We start from the raw sequence: 20220 nt of genomic DNA, 5'->3' as shown, positions 1-20220 counted from the left end.
AACATGTGTACCTGAATGAATTTGTGTCTTCGCCCGGATCACACAATTCCAGGCTAAAATACACGACTGAATGTGGGGATGAATGGACTGCAGCCATCTAGAAAGGTGATGTTTAGCTCTTTGCATCATGATATGCGACTCCCCACTTTGTGTGTAGTGTGAGGCAGCTGCTGCTGCTGCTGTGCTTTGAAACACAGTGAGAGAGAGGAAAAGCGTCCTTAAACGTGGGCTGTTGTGTAATCCCTCCCAGGGCCCCTTTGCTATTTTTGTGCCTGGGTCCGCACGTCACGGTTGGGTATTTTCTCTGGTGACTAGCTCGCATCAATAGATCTTCTAATGTACACCCAGTCAGCCAGCAGCTTCATGACTGATGGGACTTTACCTTGCTAATTTATTTCATTATTGTTACCCGGACATGAGGAGAATGGAGAAATGGAGTATGCAGCATGAGGAATGTCACATGTGACTGTCGATATGGGACAGGGGACTATTCAAATGTCAGGTTTGTATGAGGATTATATTTGATATCTGAATGTCAGCTGCTGTATGAGCCGAGGCTTTTTTTTCCCATCAGACCGTGTGCTTTATGTCATTCTGATCACAGTGAGAGCTGCTGACTGATTCTGCATGCTATGTGCTTGTGTAGCTGTTAGTGTACCACAGAGGGTTTTACCATTCAGCCTCTGTGAAGCCGGTCATCTCCTTATGATATTTATGGATTTGTTGTCAGCGTGAGGCTTCATGCCTGTTCCCTTTAATGGCCAACTTAGCCCCTAATGATGTAATGCAGCAGCATAACGATGCTCTCTATAGCCAGCATTTGTTTGCTCATTGTCCTCTCTCTCATGTGTAAATCAGTAGGGGATGTGCCCCGCGGATGTCGGCTGTTCAAATAAATGTCTCCATTAAGTCATTTCTTCATCCACGCGGACATACTGTACCACAGTCAGCCCACAATCGTCCTGAAACACACCTACTGCCACCCACCTGCCTCCTGTTGTTGCACGTCATTGCTGCCGTGTCATATATTTTTGTATAGGTTAGTGCTTGTTGCCGGGAGCGAGAGAAATTTGCAGTGAAAGGTTTTTCTGGTACAGTCTTTGTACAAAAAAAGTCTGAATCTGCTCAGAGACTTGTCAATGAGACTCTGAATATGTCGGCTCTGTTCCCACTCTATCGTGCTTAGTTCAAAGGTATGCATTGTTTCTGAGGGTCTTATCTCGCTGTCACTCTGCACCCATATTCCCCTTCCCTCCTCTCATGGCTCACAGAGGATGGAAACTAAGCAATGAGGTCAGACCGACCTTGAAAGGGAGCTCCCTACCAGGCCTCTGAATGTTGTTACCCCCAGGCACCCCACTTAGTTTACCTCTGTAAACCTCCCCGCTGAAACATGGATCATTCCAATCTGAGGCAGCCCCCTCGCCATCATTCATACAGTATGCCTTCGTTATTTTTTTTTTCTCCATCCTGCTCTGGAAGAAGCCCTCAAATCTGCCTGAATGCAGAGCTACTGAACCATAAAGAGCCAAAAGAGGGAATGGGCACTCATAAAAAAAAAAAAAAGAAAAATACAAAGGGGAGATTATCATCCTTACAGCTGCTTTCAAGCATCTCTCGGCATCTCGAGTCACCTTGGATTCATATCCTCTGGTTTATGCCAGAGGAGTGTGTGGCGTTCTAACAAAGAAAGAGAGGGAGTGAGAGAAAGAGAGTGCGAGTCGGAGGATGTCCTAATTAAGGGGAACTCAGAGGGTTTGAACCAGATAATCTTACATAACCTCGTTAGGGAGGACACAGCATTTGATACTGAGAAGATGGAAACGACGTGCCCTCAGAGACCCATCCCCCTGGTATGGAATGAAAGTGTAGTGGCAAAAACCAATTCACTTTAACAACGGGGATGATGATGATCTTGTTGGAGTCTGGGGTGTTTATGGACAGTACAGTATGTTGTCCTGTGCAGCTCAGTGTGGAGACGATGACCCTGGTACCTCAGCCAGGTTAAAGGGTTTGAATCCCACGAGAGACAAAGAACATGAACTTGTTACGATGAGATACCGGCACAGGATACAACAGTTGCTGACATAGTGTAATATATTGAATATTTAATTTATATTTTGGTATTTTTAATAGATATCACATCGGAAGAAGGACAGGTAGACATGTCACACTTCAGTGCCCAACTATGTCTGCTGGCATGCATCGACACACATACCATACTATTTTTTTCTGACATTATGTCTCCTATCCTGTTTAGTTTCAAATATTTTATGTGGGCAGATCATTTTCATTTTTTTGGCGTGCTGACCTGCAGGGAAGTTTAGATTTTTTTTTTCCAATACTGTGAAATGCCTATCTAGGGACAGGTGTTACAATTTAGCTTTGGCTATAAATGCTGTGGTATGTGGTTCGTGCTAGAGGCGTGTCTCTATACAAATAAACACATAAATGTAAATAAATGTTGTCAGGAAGTGAACAGGTGAAAGAAAGTGGAAAGTTAAATCTGGGCTATATAGTAGAAAGGAAAAAAGTACATGGGTGTTATATTTGGTTATCTATTTTTCACAGCTAAGCATATGCCAAACACCTGTAGCAAACACCTACAATGCAAAGTTTTCAAAATATATCAATACAGGTTATGCTCACTACAATCCCTCCAAAAAAGGGCTTATTATTGATTAACTCATATTCAGATATTTGTGCTTAAAATAGTAAATATTCTAATAAAACTGATGTTTCACATTAAGACAAAGGAGTTGATTTTGAGGTTGCTAAAGCGTGCAGAAAGGAGATGGAGCTGTGATGATGATTCCTATGAGATTTCCACTCAGATCACACACACCACAACACTCAAAATAAACACATACACATGTACAGCCATTCATAACACACATACTACAGTATTGGCATGTATCATAAACACCTACACACACACACACACACACACACACACACAAACACACACACACACACACACACACACACAAACACGTCTAGGCACGTCCACAGGGCTTCAGCAAAATTGGGGTAACTGCCAGGGTTGACATGAGGTACCCTTGGAGTTTTAGAGGCTGGTAAAGAGACAGATTTTTTTCCACTCCTGCTGTGATGGAGCTCATTATGAATTTTATACTCCAATTTTATTAGGAGGACTTTTGGGAAACAGCCTTGAATAGTTCTCACTCTCAGGGAGTGGATTTGCACTCTGATTTTTTTGCATTCAACAACCGATTGTTGAGGATTTTCTCATGTTTCTTAATTTTTCATCTTTATCTGCTCCCAGTGTATATTATAGAAGTACATCTATCCACATTTGCACTGTCTAATTTTCAATTCTGTCTCATTTCTTTCAGATGACCCTTCCCTGCAATCAATTCACATGTATGTTAATATTACTACAGTTACATAACAGATACTGTCCTTGAAAATCGATCCCAAAGAAAGTGACATTGGATTCATGGAGTCACTTGAAACTACTGCAGGGGTGAAAAGCTCCACAGAGTGTCAGGACAGAAATGTTGCACAGAAAAAATGCACATCAGAGGCTGCACAGACTAGGAGGAGTCCATCAGTTGAACTGGAAGGCAAGGGGTGGCACCAACAACTGCAAGAAGGTCAGAGCAGAGACACATGTGGTTTCAAAGAAATGTCTGACTCAGGGAAATCACTGCAGTTAGAAGATCAGCACTCCCAAACCCAGTCCACAAGCCATCCAGAGTACGAGATGTCTTCATATCCACTGCAGTCCACAAAACATTTTCCCATTGGCAGACAGAAAGCTGTAGGTCACTTAGTTTCTGCACAGTCCCCGGGACCTGCATCTCACAGGAAGTCCCCCAGTTCACCTGAGGTCCAACAACATTCAGGGATGGATCAGCTGTCAGAGACTGTGTGTAAGGTGGAACAGAAACCACAAAAGCCTGGGAAGTATGTTTGTGATTACTGTGGAAGGGCATGTGCCAAACCCAGCGTGCTTAAGAAACATATTCGCTCACACACCGGGGAACGGCCCTATCCATGTGTCCCCTGTGGATTCTCCTTCAAAACCAAAAGTAATTTATACAAACACAGAAAGTCTCACGCTCACTCAGTCAAAGCTGGAACAGTGCCATTCTCAGAACTTGGTTCTTACAATGCCAATACAGACCAGGGGTCTTTTGAAGGGGAAGGAGAGTTATTCTCTGATGCTGAGCAAAGCACGGACACGGACGAGGACACTCTTAACGACCCGCTGCTGCTGCTGGACTCTCCAGTGGAGGGATCAGATAACACTGCTGTAAAAGTACTAAATCTCATTGCTCAGAAAAAGGGAGCCACGTCGATGTCAGCTCAGGATGGTTCATCCCAACCCCAAGAAATCAATGCACCTCCTGCTGCTGCTGAGGTTAGCCGTGCAATTCAATCTTGCACGATCAAACAGAGGCTTGCACTTCGTTTGTCTGAAAAAAGAAGCAGCGACTCTGACCACAATTTGTCCCTTCCAAGTCAGTCTAGCAAGGGCAGCACGGACTCCGGCTACTTCTCGCGCTCCGAGAGTGCCGAGCACCAGACCGGTCCTCCAAACACCAACGCAAAGTCCTATCAAGAAATTATGTTTGGGAAGTGTTACAGACCAAGCCCTAAACAGACGACAGCTTTTGTGGCCTGCAGCACAGACTCAAGCGAATATGCTGGGAAACGCTCGGAAAAGGGTGTTTCCCGTGTTTTCACCCAGGAGAAAGACACTGTTGAATCCATTAAAATAAACACAAAGTCTTTCACGAGGGAGGAGGTCAAAGAACCCCAGTTAGATGCTGGCTCAGATATGGGGCCTCTGATCAGAAGCAACTCAATGCCAACATCCTCAGCAGTGTGTCTGACTATGCCTCAAGCCCTCAGGGGCAGCCACTCGTTTGATGAGAGAGCAAGCACAGGGGGCATGAGGAGACTCAGGCGGCAAGCTGCTTTCGAACTCTCCGCACATGATGGGCATGGAGATACTGAAAGCCATGGAAAGATGAGTGAGTGTGGCATTTCACCCTCAGGACTGGAAATGGAAAATTACCCCTCTATGCCGTCTAATATGAGCCATCAGAGACATGCAATGGAATTGGCAACAAGGAAGCGTCGGAAAGAGAAGAGGGAAGAGGAGGATTTGCCCAGTCGATATGAGGACCTTCATGAACAGTGTGAAGAAATGTTTGATTCAAGCAAGGACTACGACTCAAAACAAGCTGCATTGGGCATTATGGCCTTAGGGAAAGGACATTCTTCAAGTATGCTAACACAGATGGACAGGTGTGACATGGACATATCAATGAGCCCTGAAATTTCTGGTCGTAAAACCTTAGGGAATGTAATCTCAGTTATTCAGCATACAAACTCGATAAACAGGCCTCACTCTGAACAGTCAGAATCCTATAAGTATCATGGGCAGAGACAGGAAGGTATTTCTTCATTTCAGGCTATGGAGGCAAGTGAATTATATGAGATGGAGAGGAGTGATAGTAGACTACGGCAATCATTTCAAATGGGCCCCAAACTTGTGCGGCAGCCGAACATACAAGTCCCAGAGATTAGGGTCACGGTAGAGCCTGACAGTCCAGAAAAAGCTCCAGAGGTACAGGTGAAGGAGCCAGAGAAGCACGTGGAGGAGTTTCAGTGGCCTCAAAGGAGTGAAACTTTAGCACAATTCCCTCCAGAAAAACTCCCACCAAAGAAGAAACGGCTACGCTTAGCTGAAATCGAGCACTCCTCTGGCGAATCTAGTTTTGAGTCTGCCTGCACCAGTCTCTCTCGTAGCCCGAGCCAAGACAGCAATTTATCTTATAGCTCCACCTTCTCCTTTGACAGGGAGGAGAGCTTGAAGTCGGTCTCTCCAGCCAGGCAGGATGAATTTGGCAAACCGCTAGAGCTCTTAGCTGTGCCAGGGAGTGGGCACTCCCTCTCTGTGCTCAACCAGCGTCAACAACATGAAATGAGACGCTCCTCCTCGGAGCAGGCGCCGTGTAACTTGCGCAAGGAGTTCCCAGAGGTACGCAGCATATCATTTGACTATGGCAGTCTTTCTCCAACATCCAAAGTTAGACACGTGGACATCAGCGGTGGTCACTCCACTGTGAAGGAGAGAAGGAGGGGAAACTTGGTGCGTCAGGAGTCATTGAATATGGACACTGAAGTAACACAAGTCCAGTCACAAGTGTTTCCGCAGTACCTCAGCAGCACCTCCCCTCCATTCACAGCACTTGCTGTTCTACCGCAGACCTTGCCAATATTTTCCACTGGGAATACATTTCCCCAGCTTTCGCATCCAAGCCTGTTAGTTCCTGTAAGAATACAGACTCATGTGCCATCCTATGGCAGTATCACATACACCTCAGTATCACAGATTTTTGACAATCAGTATGACAGTGTTAGCTCTACTACAGCCACCACTCAACATCAAACACGTTTGTCTGGAAATCTTGATTCTCATAATGCATTAGCTTATACCAGACCACCCTCAACACACACCCTTAATGTTGAAGCCCTTGATTTGTCATCAGCTAAGCTCAAGACGGGCATCCCTCTCTCTTTGACTTCTAGAACTATCTCAACCACTAACGCCTCCAGTGGTGGCGCGAACAAACGGATGCTATCCCCTGCTAGCAGCCTAGACCTTTTCATGGAGGTCAAGCAGCAAAAACGCGTGAAAGAGGAAAGAATGTTTGGACAGATTGTAGAGGAGCTGAGCGCTGTGGAGTTGGGAAAATGTAATTTGAGCGAAGAGAAGGTGCAAAGGTCAGAGATGCAGGGTGCATCCACACCTGACTCACGTAGGAGTACATTTATCACACTTCAGCAAAAAGTGACAGAGGCCACTGACCACACCGTCGAGTCAGCCATGGAAAGTAGCTCTCTGGAAACCAGCTTGCCTCCCTACTCCATGATATCAGTCAGAGAAACGAAAGAAGTTGGCATGGAGAAACGAGTGCAGATGGATATGGTGGCACAGCTGGTTACCAGTCAAGACATCCTGATCTCAGACACCGAGCATTCAAGGCTGTTATCTCAGTTTCCAAGTCTACGCACGACGACAGGTGTGAGCTGGTGTTACCTCAACTACACCAAACCGAGCTGCTCTCACAGCAGCTCCCCTTTATCATCCGTGTACACCACCTGGTGTGTGAGTTCCCACAACCCGAACCCTCTGGAGCTGAGCACGAGTGCTGCTCTGGCTCTGCTGCGGTCCAAACAGAAGGGAGACAAGGTTATATACACTGTGGCAGCCATGTGTCAGCCTGGCACGGGGAAACTGGTTTCATCCCTCATCCTGTGGAGGCAGACCATGGAACAGGTGAGAAAATGATCCCATCTCTGCATTGTTTGTAAATCATATTACTGCCATAGACATAAAGAAACAATTAGCTCTAGACTTTAAGAATAAAGCTACTACTTACAACATATTCAATTCCTCTTGCTATTTTCATCATTGCCTATAAAGGAAATCTATTTATAAACCAAATACTTACAGTCAAGCCTCACTGGGCATTGTTCCACCTTAGTGTCTGTAAGTGATAACCATTGGAAATTGAAGGACCTTATTACCCAGAAGTTCACAAACTCTACAGTTCAAATGTTTTGGCAGAAGGTTCAGTCATAATTGGCAAGTGTCTGGAAAGAGCATTTGTCCACTGCTGATTGTAACGTTAGAGCTTTGATTCATAACTTGAATGCTGCATTTACTGTTCACCACAAAACACCAAAACTTTATTCAGGTAAACATCACATACTATGGGTGGGACACTGTTAGGCTGATGAAATGGGTAAACTGACATAAAAATAATGCATAGCCTAGCTTTCATAAAAATGTTGAAAATCAAATTCAAGAATCAAATCAAAGTGGGAGCTATTTGTACTGGGGTTTTCTCCTGCAGCAGCGTAATGCATGTTTGCAAAACATGCTGTGTAACACCATGTGTGACATACAATATTGAAAGCATCATGTTACGTTGTCAATACTGTGTCCACTTAAAATTGATGTTAACAAAATGTTTGTTCATCTGATTCAGCTGCAGAGGAAACCAGAGCCCAAAGAGGTGGACATCACCTACGGGAAGAAGGTGAAAGATATTGGCTGCAGAGTGAAAACTGCCAAGGAGGAGTGGAAAGAGAGGGAGGCTTCCACAGCGCAAACAGTGCCAACACGTATTAAGATCTTCGAGGGAGGGTCAGTCAAGATATTAGTTATCATAACACTTGTCATTTCTGCTGACAGCAAATACAGCAGCTATATTAGGGTGTTAGAGCCTGCACTATCTAAAAGGTTTTGCTGTTTTTAGCTTTTCAAGCCGGTTTTATTTTGTATTTCTTTATTAAGATATATAAGTTTAAATTGTATGCACTTTTCAGGTACAAGTCCAATGAAGACTATGTGTATGTCAGAGGTCGGGGCCGGGGGAAATACATTTGTGAGGAGTGTGGTATTCGCTGTAAGAAGCCAAGCATGCTGAAAAAACACATCCGGACCCATACAGACGTGCGACCGTACATCTGCAGGGTCTGCAACTTTGCTTTTAAAACTAAGGGTGGGTATGTCTATAGGCTTGAAGATAAATGACTGTAGAGATGATCAAAAAGACTAATTATTCTCAGTTTTTATAAAAGAAATCTTTTATTTTTAGTATTAACAATGAGTGAAAATCTGCTAAAATAAATGAATGTTGCAAAACTGTGTGAAAAATCAGAATTTAAAAATAATATTTGCAGCTGCAGCAAAAAACTCTCAAGTCTGTGCTGCTCTTTAGAGATACTACAATATCATGCAAAATCAGCAACTCTGTTGCACTGTCTCCTCATTTCTCTTTTCACCGTCTACTGCGGGAGGGAGCTGGAGCTGGTTTTCATACAACTGGCCAGTGTCCGCTTGTGGTATAAAAAACTACTTTTGGTTGTGTGGGGACATAAAACTCTGATGAAAATCTGTCTATACAAATCTTCTTTTAAAAATCCAGGCAGTTTTAAGTGAAAGTTGGTAATTACCAAATATCACAAGCCTAACCTATTATTTGTTTTATCCTTCCACAGGAAACCTGACTAAACATATGAAGTCAAAGGCGCACATGAAGAAATGTCTTGAACTGGGAGTGTCAGTCACAATGGATGAGACGGAGATACAGGAACATGGTAAGATACTGGCATATGAAATATTCTTGCACAATTGAATTAAACTGAAATGAATCCAACTGATGCCTTTGTCTTTAAAGTTGACGACATCCAGCAAGAGTCTAAGACAGAAGTGACGGTCACAACCAAACATCAGTTCTCAGACGCAGAGGAATCTGACGGCATGGATGAAGAGGCTGATGAAATCGATGAAGATGACGATGAGGATGATGAATATGAAGGCGACTCCACTCCAAAGTTGCGTTCAAGAAGTACAAGCCCTCAGGCGTGTGGAGTTACTTCTCTGTCAGTTACAGCCACCGCTGCTATCCATGGCTGCTCACTCGCCTCTCTGCCTGGCACCGACGTCCGCCAACAGCCCTCTGGCAGGCGGACAGGCTCCGACCATCGACCTGTCCTCACCACCGACCAGAGAGAGAAGTCTGTGGATGAAGACTCTTTGACCATGCTGTCCCCAGACCAGGCCAGCTTCCTGTTTGACCCTTACTCCTCTTGTTTGCTCTCGCCTGGCTGGGAGTCTCCCATCAGGGAGCCTTCCCCTTCACGTCTGCGTTACCCATCCCCACGGCGAGAGCTCTCCCCGCGAGGTCGCTCCTCTCCCAGGTGGGATACCTCCCCGCTGAGGCCTGGCTCACCCGGCTTCACACCCATTCAGCACCTCTCCCCAGTCTCGATGGAGCGACCAATGTCTCCTGGATCAGAGCTGGTTGGAAAGCGAGAATCGTCAGTCAGGGGCCGGCAGAGGGTTGTGCTGAGAGCCGTTTCACCACGTAGAGGCTCGCACCAACACAAAGGCAGCGGCGACAAAACCAGACACCAAGCAAAGATGGAGATGGCTCAACAACAAGGAGCCTTTGAAATGGAAATGGTACGTAGCATCATGCAGTCTGCACCAGGTGAAACTACACCTCTGCCTTAGTCTTGTTTGCTTATTTGACTGTTTTTGTGTTAGTTAATAAAAAACTTGGGATCCGTAGAACCTCAGCGCTAATTTGGCTAAAAATCTGGCAGTTGATTTTATTTTCTTTAATTGAAATGACAAATAAGGGATTATTCATCTGTGGAAGAAGTATACATTTTCTGCGTGCTTTACATTTGTTTTACTTAATAATGCTGCATTCCTCACATTTCTGCATTTGTTCCAACTGTAATATATTTTCACATGAGAAATTATCTTGGCACCGCTGAAACTGCTCGTAACGCTGCCAATATGTCATTTCAGGATCAAAGGAGCAGCTTGGCTTCTACTCTGCCTGGTTCTGCCAGTTCTCATCACCAGAACATCCTCAGCCACCTCCCACTGCACTCCCAGCAGCAGGCCCACAGTTTGCTCCCTGTTGTTCCTGTTGGAGGGCTCCAGATGTTGCACTCCCCGCCTTCCCCCAGCACTGATGTCACCCCCTCCTCGGCGCCGAGCCCCCAGAGCAGCGAGGGCCAGCGTTGCAGCAGCAGAGAGGGATCTGTCCACGGGCTTGAGACGGGAGGAGAGGACATCAGAGGCCAGAACCAGCTGTCCACCCATCAGGCCGCTCAGGAGAAAAGCCTCATTCCCGGCGTCGGGGACAGCAGACAGGAGGAAAACGTGCAAACCTGCTTGAAAGCCATCGCCTCGCTGAAGATCACCACAGAAGACCCTCATTAAGACCCTCTTTTCTGTATCCATGATCTGATCCAGGAAAAGACACCCCCCCGCTACACCTGCAACCTTGTCGTCCTCAGCCCTTTAGGCACATAACCTCATCTTTATCCAATTAGAGGCAATATAATAACACTTCCTCTGGTCTTGCACATACCCCAGACAGCTCCTTTTAAATCTGAGTGGAGGTCAAACCTTCACAGTGAAGAAGAAAGCCGTCCTGTCTGGTGTGCTCTTCTCTTCAGAGACTCTTTGAAATGATTGGATGAGCAGCAGGATGTTTTGCAAGGTGGAGAATCATTATTGGGTGCAGGTGCAATATGGAAAGATATTATGCTAATATGCCTTTGTTTGACATAGTAGTTTGCGTACAATTGCACATAAATTATATTTATGGATTCTGTACAAATGTCCTTAACATATACTCCTTCTTAGATGCATACAAACAGTGTATTTTACTGTATGTGTACTTTGAAAATAGACTGTTGTTTAATGTAATCATATCAAGGTGTGATGCAGTAGTGCAGTAAATAAAGACTATTTATAAGGGGAAAAGTATGTGTATTATGAAACAGTCTGACCAAATTTTAAGTAGACGCTTCTTGTGCAGTTTGGTGCTTCTAATCAAGCGGCAAGGGTCTGTGCCTTTTTTTTTTTTTTTTGCTTTTCATCATTTCTTTATCAGAAGGTTGTTGAATAAGGAAAAATGTCGAGGTCCTCTTTATTCAGTCGGCGCTGTCGGAGAGCTCGCTCGAAGGAGAGCTTTTTCTTTCTTTGTACTGTCAGTTCTGCTGACGGATGGATGCAGCTTGATTTATGTGAAACAATCTTAAAAAATATTTCTTATGTTGCATTTTTCTTAATGTTGTGATTTTTATCTTGGTAAAAATGCATGGGATTTGCTATTGCACAAAAATAGAGGAAGTTAATATGTAATTATGAATACTGTAAGATGTATTTATATATTAGAACGTAAGCACTTATTGATACTGGTAAATATTTGACTACTATTTATATGGTATATCTGTACTTATGCAGCAGTGATGCAGTTATGCAGTGAGCCACGTTGGCATTGCTTTTGATCTCATGTCTTTGCTTTGATTAAAACAGACAGCTTTTTTCTCTCTTATACAGATGACCATAAGCATTTTATGAGTTTTGACGATGCACTTTCATCCTTTCATCTTTGATGTTTAACTGACTTGGTCAGTGGAAATTTGGGGGAGTAAAACGTGTTATGTTCTCTTGTGGTTTTGAAACATTCCAGTTGTTTTTTCACATTTCTCATTGTGTGAAACATGTTGCACACAAAATTCAAGGGGCTATGATGATCAGTCAATAGTATGTTTTCTTGCATTTCAAGTATAACTGGATAAAATCGTTATCACTTACTGTAAGTAATACTAAAGTAATGATGTTAACAGCGTGAGTTGGTTGACTATTACTGTGCTTCAGCTCAAAATGTAAGTAATCATTCACCAAATGCATTACTTCTTCTCTGTATATATACGTGTATTTTTATGATTTAAACTATTTTTGCAGTGTTGAATTCTGAAAACTTTTTATGTGGATTGTTTATATCTCTTTAAGAGGTAAAATGTCTGCAGTTGACATATATCAGAAGTTTAATGAGAGCGAAAATAGCACAGTGTTGATCGCTAACACCGTGTCTCATCTTTAAAAGAAAAAGTGTATTCACATCTTCAAGTGGTTATGTTACCAGTTTGAGAATGGATTTCATAATCAGAAAACACTTTGTTCACTCATGTTTACATAAAAAAATTTTTTAAAAAGGTGCACTGCTTTAATTTTGTGTTTCCCTTTCTGAAGATGTATGTAGCTTTGATTTCATGGTTATGTAATTTTATTTGTCGTGATAATGGTGCAGAATGCTCATAAAATGTGAAGGGAAAGTGAAGCCTTTTATTTGCTTTTGCATACATATGTATTCAGATAGTGTTTGTGTTTTGTTTTTATTGTGTATTCATATTTACTGAACTGCATTGTGCCTCTCATAACTATGAAATTCCCTGTAAAACACACGGAGGACAAATCATTTTACCTCTCAGCTAAGATTTTTTGAGGGAAAAACCTCGGTAGCCAATTTGTTGTTTAGCTATCTGCATCAAAACTGGTTAGTCAGGATGGAGTGCCTCTTTTATGCTATGGGGAATTTATTGTTTGGTGCTCTACTTTTTCAGATTAAATTCAAAATTGTTTTAAAAGAATATACTTCTAACCCAAGGATGTGTGTTGCAGCTTATTTCACGTTCTACTGGCTCCCATACCTTTCCCTTCTGCACAGTTCACGACCGTTTAAATTAGAGCACACGAAGAAGAGTTTTCAGATGAAATCATTCACATTTTATCTTGAGGAGGGGGTGTGGAAAAAAAATAAAAATCTAGAGTGAAACCTACCAGTGACATCACCTGGTGAAAAATGATTACTGCAGTCGTAACATGGAACAAGAAAAATAAATGAATGCTTCCAAAAATAGTTCTCACCTTGTGGATAATATTCAACCGTTTTCAGGTTGTATTTTACTGCGTTAAATTCAAACCTACATCTTCTCCACTGTGTATCGGTGGCACAGGCAGTGTACTGGACTGTACCTAAATACTGGACGTGTTAAGCATGTATTAAGTGAGGAAATGACTGATCTTAGAGCGCATTATACCGGCACCGACGCTCTTCTCAGGGTTGGAGAGGAGGTCTGTTCTAATTCTGGCCAATCAGAGAAATGGTTCCTTTTTTTCTCTCCTGCTCAGTGACTAGGCCTGTCAGGCCCATTTGTTAGAATAATTATATGGCTTTTAACAGCATCCCAGCTTAAAATAAAATCAGTTCAGCGTTGGTTTAAAGCAGCAGAGGGACCAAATAAAATATCTGATCAAGATCTTCACAGAAGAACCTTTAAACGATGAAGCATTTTAATTGCATTCAAACACACTGAGTATACACACAACTACTATATGTCACAGTCGGGGGTAAATTCCTGGAAAGATAACAATCCGATGAGGTCCATGAGTTGTAAGTGGAGTGGCCTGGACAGAGACATGCTCTCTCTCTGCTCAGAGTGAGCTGTGCTCCTCTGATTTATTTTGAGGTGGTCGTATCACAGCTGTTGTATCTGTGGTGGCAGCCTGGCCGAGCCCCTCAACACTCTTCCTTTTCCCCCACTGGCCCTTGGTCCTGGTAAGAACCCTGTTTGCTCGTTACCCTGCTTCTTCGGGGACATTTACACTTTAATAACTTTACGTCCTGTGCTTTAAATGGTTTCCAAACCTCTTACTATTCTTACAAAGGTACTTATAACTGTTTGTCTGAATTCGATGGCTTTATGAAACTCACAAGGTTTGTTAAACATGAAAGGAGACTTGCTTGTGTCATTTGCTAACAGAATGGAAAGAGATTGATTTTGTTCAAGAAAAGATAACTTCAAAACTAACTGCTTAATTTCTAACTTTGTGCACTACAACTGTTGTTTCCTTGGACACCGAAGAAACCAATGTTGCCTTTTCCAAGTCATTTATTTTTAGTTGAATTTCCATTCGGATATCTGCCTCCTTTTAAAATATTGAATATAGATGGGGTTGCTTATGTCACATTGATGTTTTTTATAGTTGGAAAATGCAGCTTTTGTACAAACAACTACTGACATTGACATCAATAAGAGTGGAGTAGAAATAAATAAATAACTTGCCCATATTAAGAAGTTCTTAAAATAGCCTGTGGGGCCTGGAACAGGTGCCATGTGCTCTGCTTGTGAAAGCACAGGCAGTGTGAAGGCTGCACTAATTTTATGCAAGTAAACAGGCTCTGGCTATGAGCCTGTACAACACTAGACTGACACAAACTAAGCCATTATATATCACTTAATTTCAATCACTGCAGGATACTAATAAGCTCTAATCATTTTAATGGCCGGTGTTGGATCACGTTTTTGCCAAAAAAAAGGCAACATTTTCCAAATGTCTGTTTTTGAGTGAAGCATGACATGTTGTTAAGACTAAGAAAATACTGCACACGAGTATTCAGCAGTTTTTAGTACCTTGCTCAAAGGCACCGTGCTGGATTTGGAGTTTAAACTGTGGAACCAAGTCACAAATGGACTCTTTCTTTATTTTACCAAGAAACATTTTTTAAGTAGTATCCTTTTTTTTTTTTTCTCCCACAAATTGTGATGATACAAACAGAGCTGAATATTTTACAGCTGAAAGTCAACTTGTCAGAACTCTCTTTGTCTTGGCATTTCTGTATCTGTCTCTGCTGTAGCTGACAAATATTTCCATTACCGATTCTCAATTAATCGTTTGGTCTTAAAAAATGTCATAAAACGTGACGTCTTCAAATGCTTTGTTTGTCTGGTGAATAGTCCAAAACAAAGATATTCAGTTACTGTCATATATCACAAATGTCACAAAAAGAAAGTAATAAACCGTAACATTTGAGAAGTTGGAACCAGCAAATGTTTTTTGCATTTTTGCTTGATCACAAAAGATTTTCTGTACTTTTGAGTAATCGATGCATCAACTAACATTGTAGCAGTTCTGGTCTAGAAATTTAATTAATATTGGTCAATATATCAGCCGGGCTGATTGATCAGTCTAGCTGCATGGGTCTTCTTCATGGCCGCAGTAGGAAGGACAGAGGTGTAAATGATAAAAATGAATGATGGCTAAATTCCATTTATCTGCTTCAGTTTCAGGGTCCCTGTGTCGTTCATGCTCACAGTCCCACCGTCATGATTTACTGGGACACTTGAAGAGACCTTTGTTATTGTTGTCATAAAGTAGTGACAACTGTGCTTTTGCTACTATGACAAGTCAAAATGTCAGCTGTATATACAGCCTGAAATTAGGAAATCCAATCTAAGTTAAACAGATTTAGTTTCACTAAACTTGCCTCCAAAAGAGGAAAAATAAGACACGTAAGAAATGACTTTGGAGCCAACATTAACTTGACAGACACTGGCTGGTGAAACTCCGGCTCCACTAAAATAAATATTTGAAAGTCAGTCTGTTATCCTTTAGAAAAACAATGTTATCCTTGTTATCTAAAGGTCCTTTACAGAAACCATCTTTCCCTCTCAGTACTAGCTCGGAATAATGGAGACTTGTCAGGAGAGCAGCCCTGCACCCACCGGTCCCGAGGCGTCGCCAGCCAAGGGTCGGCACATTGACCTGACAGAGGACCTGGGCCTGCAGCTGGAGGACATCATTAGCACCTACCAGGCTGCCGAGATTCCCGCTGAGCCAGAGGACACAGAGGAGGTCACAGCCGTCAAAGAGGCAGACGCCCGCAAGGACCAGAAACTGGAGAAGAAGATGCTCAAAAACCTAGGTGTTTTGTTTTCTTCCTCAATATGTTTTATTGATTTTAGCTGAGGTGGGTTTCATTCAGCTCAGTCAGCAGACATCCAAATTTGTACTGAACCCGATAGGTGTGTAAGCAGAGCTGTAATGCGTGTAAGTGCATCCATCTGCAACACAAGCGCAGGTAAAATAGTATTTCCACATGCCTTTTATAGTTTGTTCAGTTGACTCAGGTGCCAGTGTTTTTTCACAGTTTGGGGTGAGAGACTTCTCGTAATCCCAAATGGGGTTTCCAAAAATAATTTCATGCATATTTTCCGTAGTAAAAACCTTTATATTTACATATCTGCGTGTGATAAATCGGATTCACCTCGTGCTTGAGGGCGATCACCGGACAGCTGATGTTTAACTTAAAATTCTCTGTGGCTCTTAAGGGAAGGAAGCCATGCTGCTGATGCAAAGTTTGAACAAACTCGACTCTCCAGAAAAGAAACTGGAGGCCATCATCAAGAAGCACGCCGAGCTGGTGAGTGGATGATGAATGAAGGCAAAGACAAATAAAAAAAGAAAATATACTTCTCCTCCAGAGCAATGCTGGATATATGGCAGATTTTGCCTGTGTGCTTTTGCAGTTGGAGGAGCATCGCAGTGATCAGAAACAGCTGAAGGTTCTGCAGAAGAAGTTGCTCCAAGTGATGAAGGAGAAGGACCAGCTGCAGAGCGAGCACAGCCGGGCCGTGCTGGCTCGCAGTAAACTGGAGGGGCTCTGCCGAGAGCTGCAGAGGCACAACAAGACCTTAAAGGTACTTCAGCTCCTGACATTAGTGCCCGGCATGCAGCAGTGGTAGTAAGCAGTATCGTTTAAGATCAACTAAACACTAGATCCATGCTGGGTATCTAGCTACTTCTACTGAGCTACTGAGGTTGCCAGGTGCTGTTAGTTGAGTTTTGGTGCCCACTGTTGTCACCATATGTTGTGCTCTACGGGAGGTGACATCAGCTGGCACCGAAGATCAGCCATTATGTCAAAGCTCAGGGTGTGACCTCTCAAACCCACCTAGAGTCCTCACCACACCCACAGTTCATGTTGTGAAGCCAATGTTGTGTTCGAGTCTACAGTTTTCAAAGATATTAAATACAACACTTGGGAGATGTGAATAGAATAAGGCACATAACATCTACAATTAACATCGGGCTGTAAATATCATACTGCTTTTATGAAATGTTGGAAAAAGCAGATACTTAGTTGCTGTCATGCAGTAAAAAAACTTTTAATTGAAAAATGTGACTTCAGATTGCTTGTTTTGTTCATCCAACATGTCTAAACTATTTTTAGACACATTAATAAATGAACTGAATCATCGTCACAGCTCTAGATTTGATACTGACTTTTATATAAACTGTTTGAAAAAAACCTGAGGCTTAGAAGCAATTCCACTTGCTTCTAGTGCCAGTCACTAAACATACAATACATTGGCCAGTCAGCTTTAACTGAACCCTTTGAAGTGGCTAATTAATTAAGAAATTGAAACAAAAAAAAAAACAAACAAAAAAAAAGAGTCGTTCACTTTTAGGTGTGAAAAAAAATACTGGGTAAAAATACATGGACACTGTTTCAACTGCAAATGCATCTTGTGCAGTGTGGCTTTAGTTCTAACATCCATCCTTGAAATACAGGAGGAGACCCTGCAGAGGTGCAGAGAGGACGACCTGAAGAGGAAAGAGATCACCACCCACTTCCAGGGGACGCTCAGTGAGATTCAGGCCCAAATCGAGGAGCACAGCAGCCGCAACACCAAGCTGTGCCAGGAGAACAGCGCTCTGGCAGAGAAACTGAAGGGACTCATTTCACAATACGACCAGCGAGAGGCGGTATGGATCCTGCCACATGCTAAGGACACGTTGGTTTCCACCAGACAGTCACACAACATTTGAGCTGTTACAGGAAAACATTAGATTTGTGAATTTGTCCTCCCAATCTACATACAAACTCTTGACATTGCTTGCACTAGCCTTATGTAAAACTGCACACATCTGGGCCTCTGCGCCCCTACCAAACACATGAATTATTTGCAAATTTCACCCAGGTCTTACATTTATTAGCTACAGTATTTCAATTTTATGTAGCCAAAGCTCCCCGAGCAAGAAGTGAAACAGCTTTCTGTGTGAAAACGACTCATAAATTCACCTGAATGTCTTCCAGAACCTGGAAAAGGTCTTCAAACACAGAGACCTGAAAGAAAAGCTGCTGGAAACCAAGCTCACGCAGGCAAACATGATACTGAAGGAGGCGGAGGAGAAGCACAAGCTGGAAAAAGACCTAGTACGTTTTGTGTATCAGATTTGCTGAGTGCTACAAGCATTTTAATAACGTGTTTGCAATTCTAATCCCCTAATGCTCATTTTCATGGAATATTTCAATGTTCCACAGCTGCTAAAACAGGCTGCGGAATATAAATTGCAAGTGAAGGTCATGAAGGAGCAAGAGATCGATATGAAGACCCAGGTACAGTGACATGGGCAAAACTGGCTTGTTTTTCTACCTCGCTACAGACACATATAATATTTTTCTCTCCATTTCTCCTCAGCTCGATATGTACTCCAAGAAGTTTGATGAATTCCAGGGCACGGTATCAAAGAGTAACAGTGTCTACAGCAGCTTCAAACAGGACATGGACAAAGTAAGAACAGTTTTACAGAATATTTGAAGTCAGCCTCGAGATATTGGTTAGATTATTTAGTTTATCTGCCAATAAAGAGATAATGAAAACAGAAATAAGAGAAAAAAAAATCCCATGAGATTTACAATAACTTCAGAAAGCCGACAAACTAATCCTACACTCTATTGTGGCACTTATTTTTAGAAGTTGCTTTGATTATGTGTAGTGTAATGTGATTTTTTTTGTGTGTGTTGTAGATGGCCAAGAAAATGAAAAAGCTGGAGAAGGAGTGCCAGTCATGGAAGACTCGCTTTGATGGCTGCAACAAGAGCCTCATTGACATGGTGGCAGACGTAAGAAAGATTTTTCTTCAGTCATTTACAGCCTAAAAACTATGATTATTTTTGGGCTATAAATGACCCACTGAAAGAAATCTGTTTACAAGAAACGATTTCCCCACTTTTACTCATGTTACATACGTTTAAATCCTTTATAGAAAGCGATCAAGGAGAAGGAGTTTGAGCTCATCACCATCAAGAACCAGAAGCTTGAGAATCTGTGCAGGGCTTTGCAAGAGGAGAGGAAGAGTCTTTATGAGAAGATGCAGGGAGCTGGAAGTCAACCAGGCGTCACCACTGCCGAACCAACAGAGGAGAAGGTCCCCGAGGTGCAGGAGACCGCTAAAGACCCAGAAGCCGACCACCCTGTCCAGAATACTGAAGCCACTGATGCCCCCGCTGGGACCCCGACACTCAAAACTCCACTGACCAAGGAACTGGCTAAACTGAAAGCCGAGCAGGCCCGTCTGAAGGAGATTGCCGGTTCTTTTACAATCTCTCATGTCATACCCACAGAAACAGTCGCTAGCCAATCACAAGGACACTCTGAGGGCGTCCAGGGGCCAGAGGAGAACCACATACAGGAGAGCAATGGCGAACACCTCCAGGAAGCCAAGGAGGATGGATACCAAGAACAGAGAGATTTGGAAATGGAGTCAGTTGATTAATGCTGCAACGACTGTGAAAAGAAACCTTGTTTATGTGAGATTCATAGCAATAAAATGAAAAATGCTGGCTTTAGTCTTTAGTGTGTGATCCTGATATGTCAAGATTTAAGAGAAGCTTTGTTTTATATCCTGAAACAGGCCAACTACAACAAAGCAGCTTTATGGCTTTTCTAACACGCAGACCAAAAAGTAAAGAAAGGTTTGACATGCGTCCTTATTTTCTACACACAGACCTATAGAGTTGCAAAGTGGATGGAGCTACTGTATTTCGGGCATCTCTGTTTCTGGTGGTAAAACTCTCATTCATTTTTTCTAGACGACAGCTTAAGATTAGACATGAAACTCTCCTGTCTGATCATTAATACAAAATATTAACTGTGTTACAAAACATCAAAAGTTAAAGGTAGGAGATGTGAGAAATAAAGTACAGTCATCAGGCTTAAAAAATCTGTTAC

General features: G+C 42.7%; 2 protein-coding genes across 3 annotated transcripts; both read left to right on the top strand.

Annotated features, from left to right (window-relative positions):
- Positions 1-271: 271 nt before the first annotated feature.
- Positions 272-13028, top strand: hivep2b (HIVEP zinc finger 2b). The gene is made up of 7 exons (XM_056393274.1): positions 272-502; positions 3357-7318; positions 8034-8191; positions 8374-8549; positions 9049-9147; positions 9228-10015; positions 10370-13028. The coding sequence occupies exons 2-7, from the start codon at positions 3461-3463 to the stop codon at positions 10787-10789; spliced, it is 5499 nt and encodes a 1832-aa protein (XP_056249249.1). The 5' UTR covers positions 272-502; positions 3357-3460; the 3' UTR covers positions 10790-13028.
- Positions 13029-13825: 797 nt separating this feature from the next.
- Positions 13826-19838, top strand: txlnbb (taxilin beta b). Of its 2 annotated transcripts, XM_056393277.1 has the most exons (11): positions 13864-13979; positions 15487-15576; positions 15878-16127; positions 16534-16625; positions 16732-16902; positions 17777-17971; positions 18303-18422; positions 18531-18605; positions 18688-18780; positions 19017-19112; positions 19256-19838. In XM_056393277.1, the coding sequence occupies exons 3-11, from the start codon at positions 15893-15895 to the stop codon at positions 19763-19765; spliced, it is 1587 nt and encodes a 528-aa protein (XP_056249252.1). In that variant the 5' UTR covers positions 13864-13979; positions 15487-15576; positions 15878-15892; the 3' UTR covers positions 19766-19838. The 2 variants fall into 2 exon arrangements, with proteins under 2 accessions (XP_056249253.1, XP_056249252.1); XM_056393278.1 differs by lacking the exon at positions 15487-15576 and having other exon boundaries at positions 13826-13979.
- The last annotated feature ends 382 nt before the right edge of the window (positions 19839-20220 follow it).

Source organism: Seriola aureovittata, chromosome 13, assembly GCF_021018895.1.
Source record: "Seriola aureovittata isolate HTS-2021-v1 ecotype China chromosome 13, ASM2101889v1, whole genome shotgun sequence".
Classification (NCBI taxonomy): domain Eukaryota; kingdom Metazoa; phylum Chordata; class Actinopteri; order Carangiformes; family Carangidae; genus Seriola; species Seriola aureovittata.
Note: the sequence above shows the minus strand (reverse complement) of the source record. Positions and strands in the feature narration are given on the sequence as shown.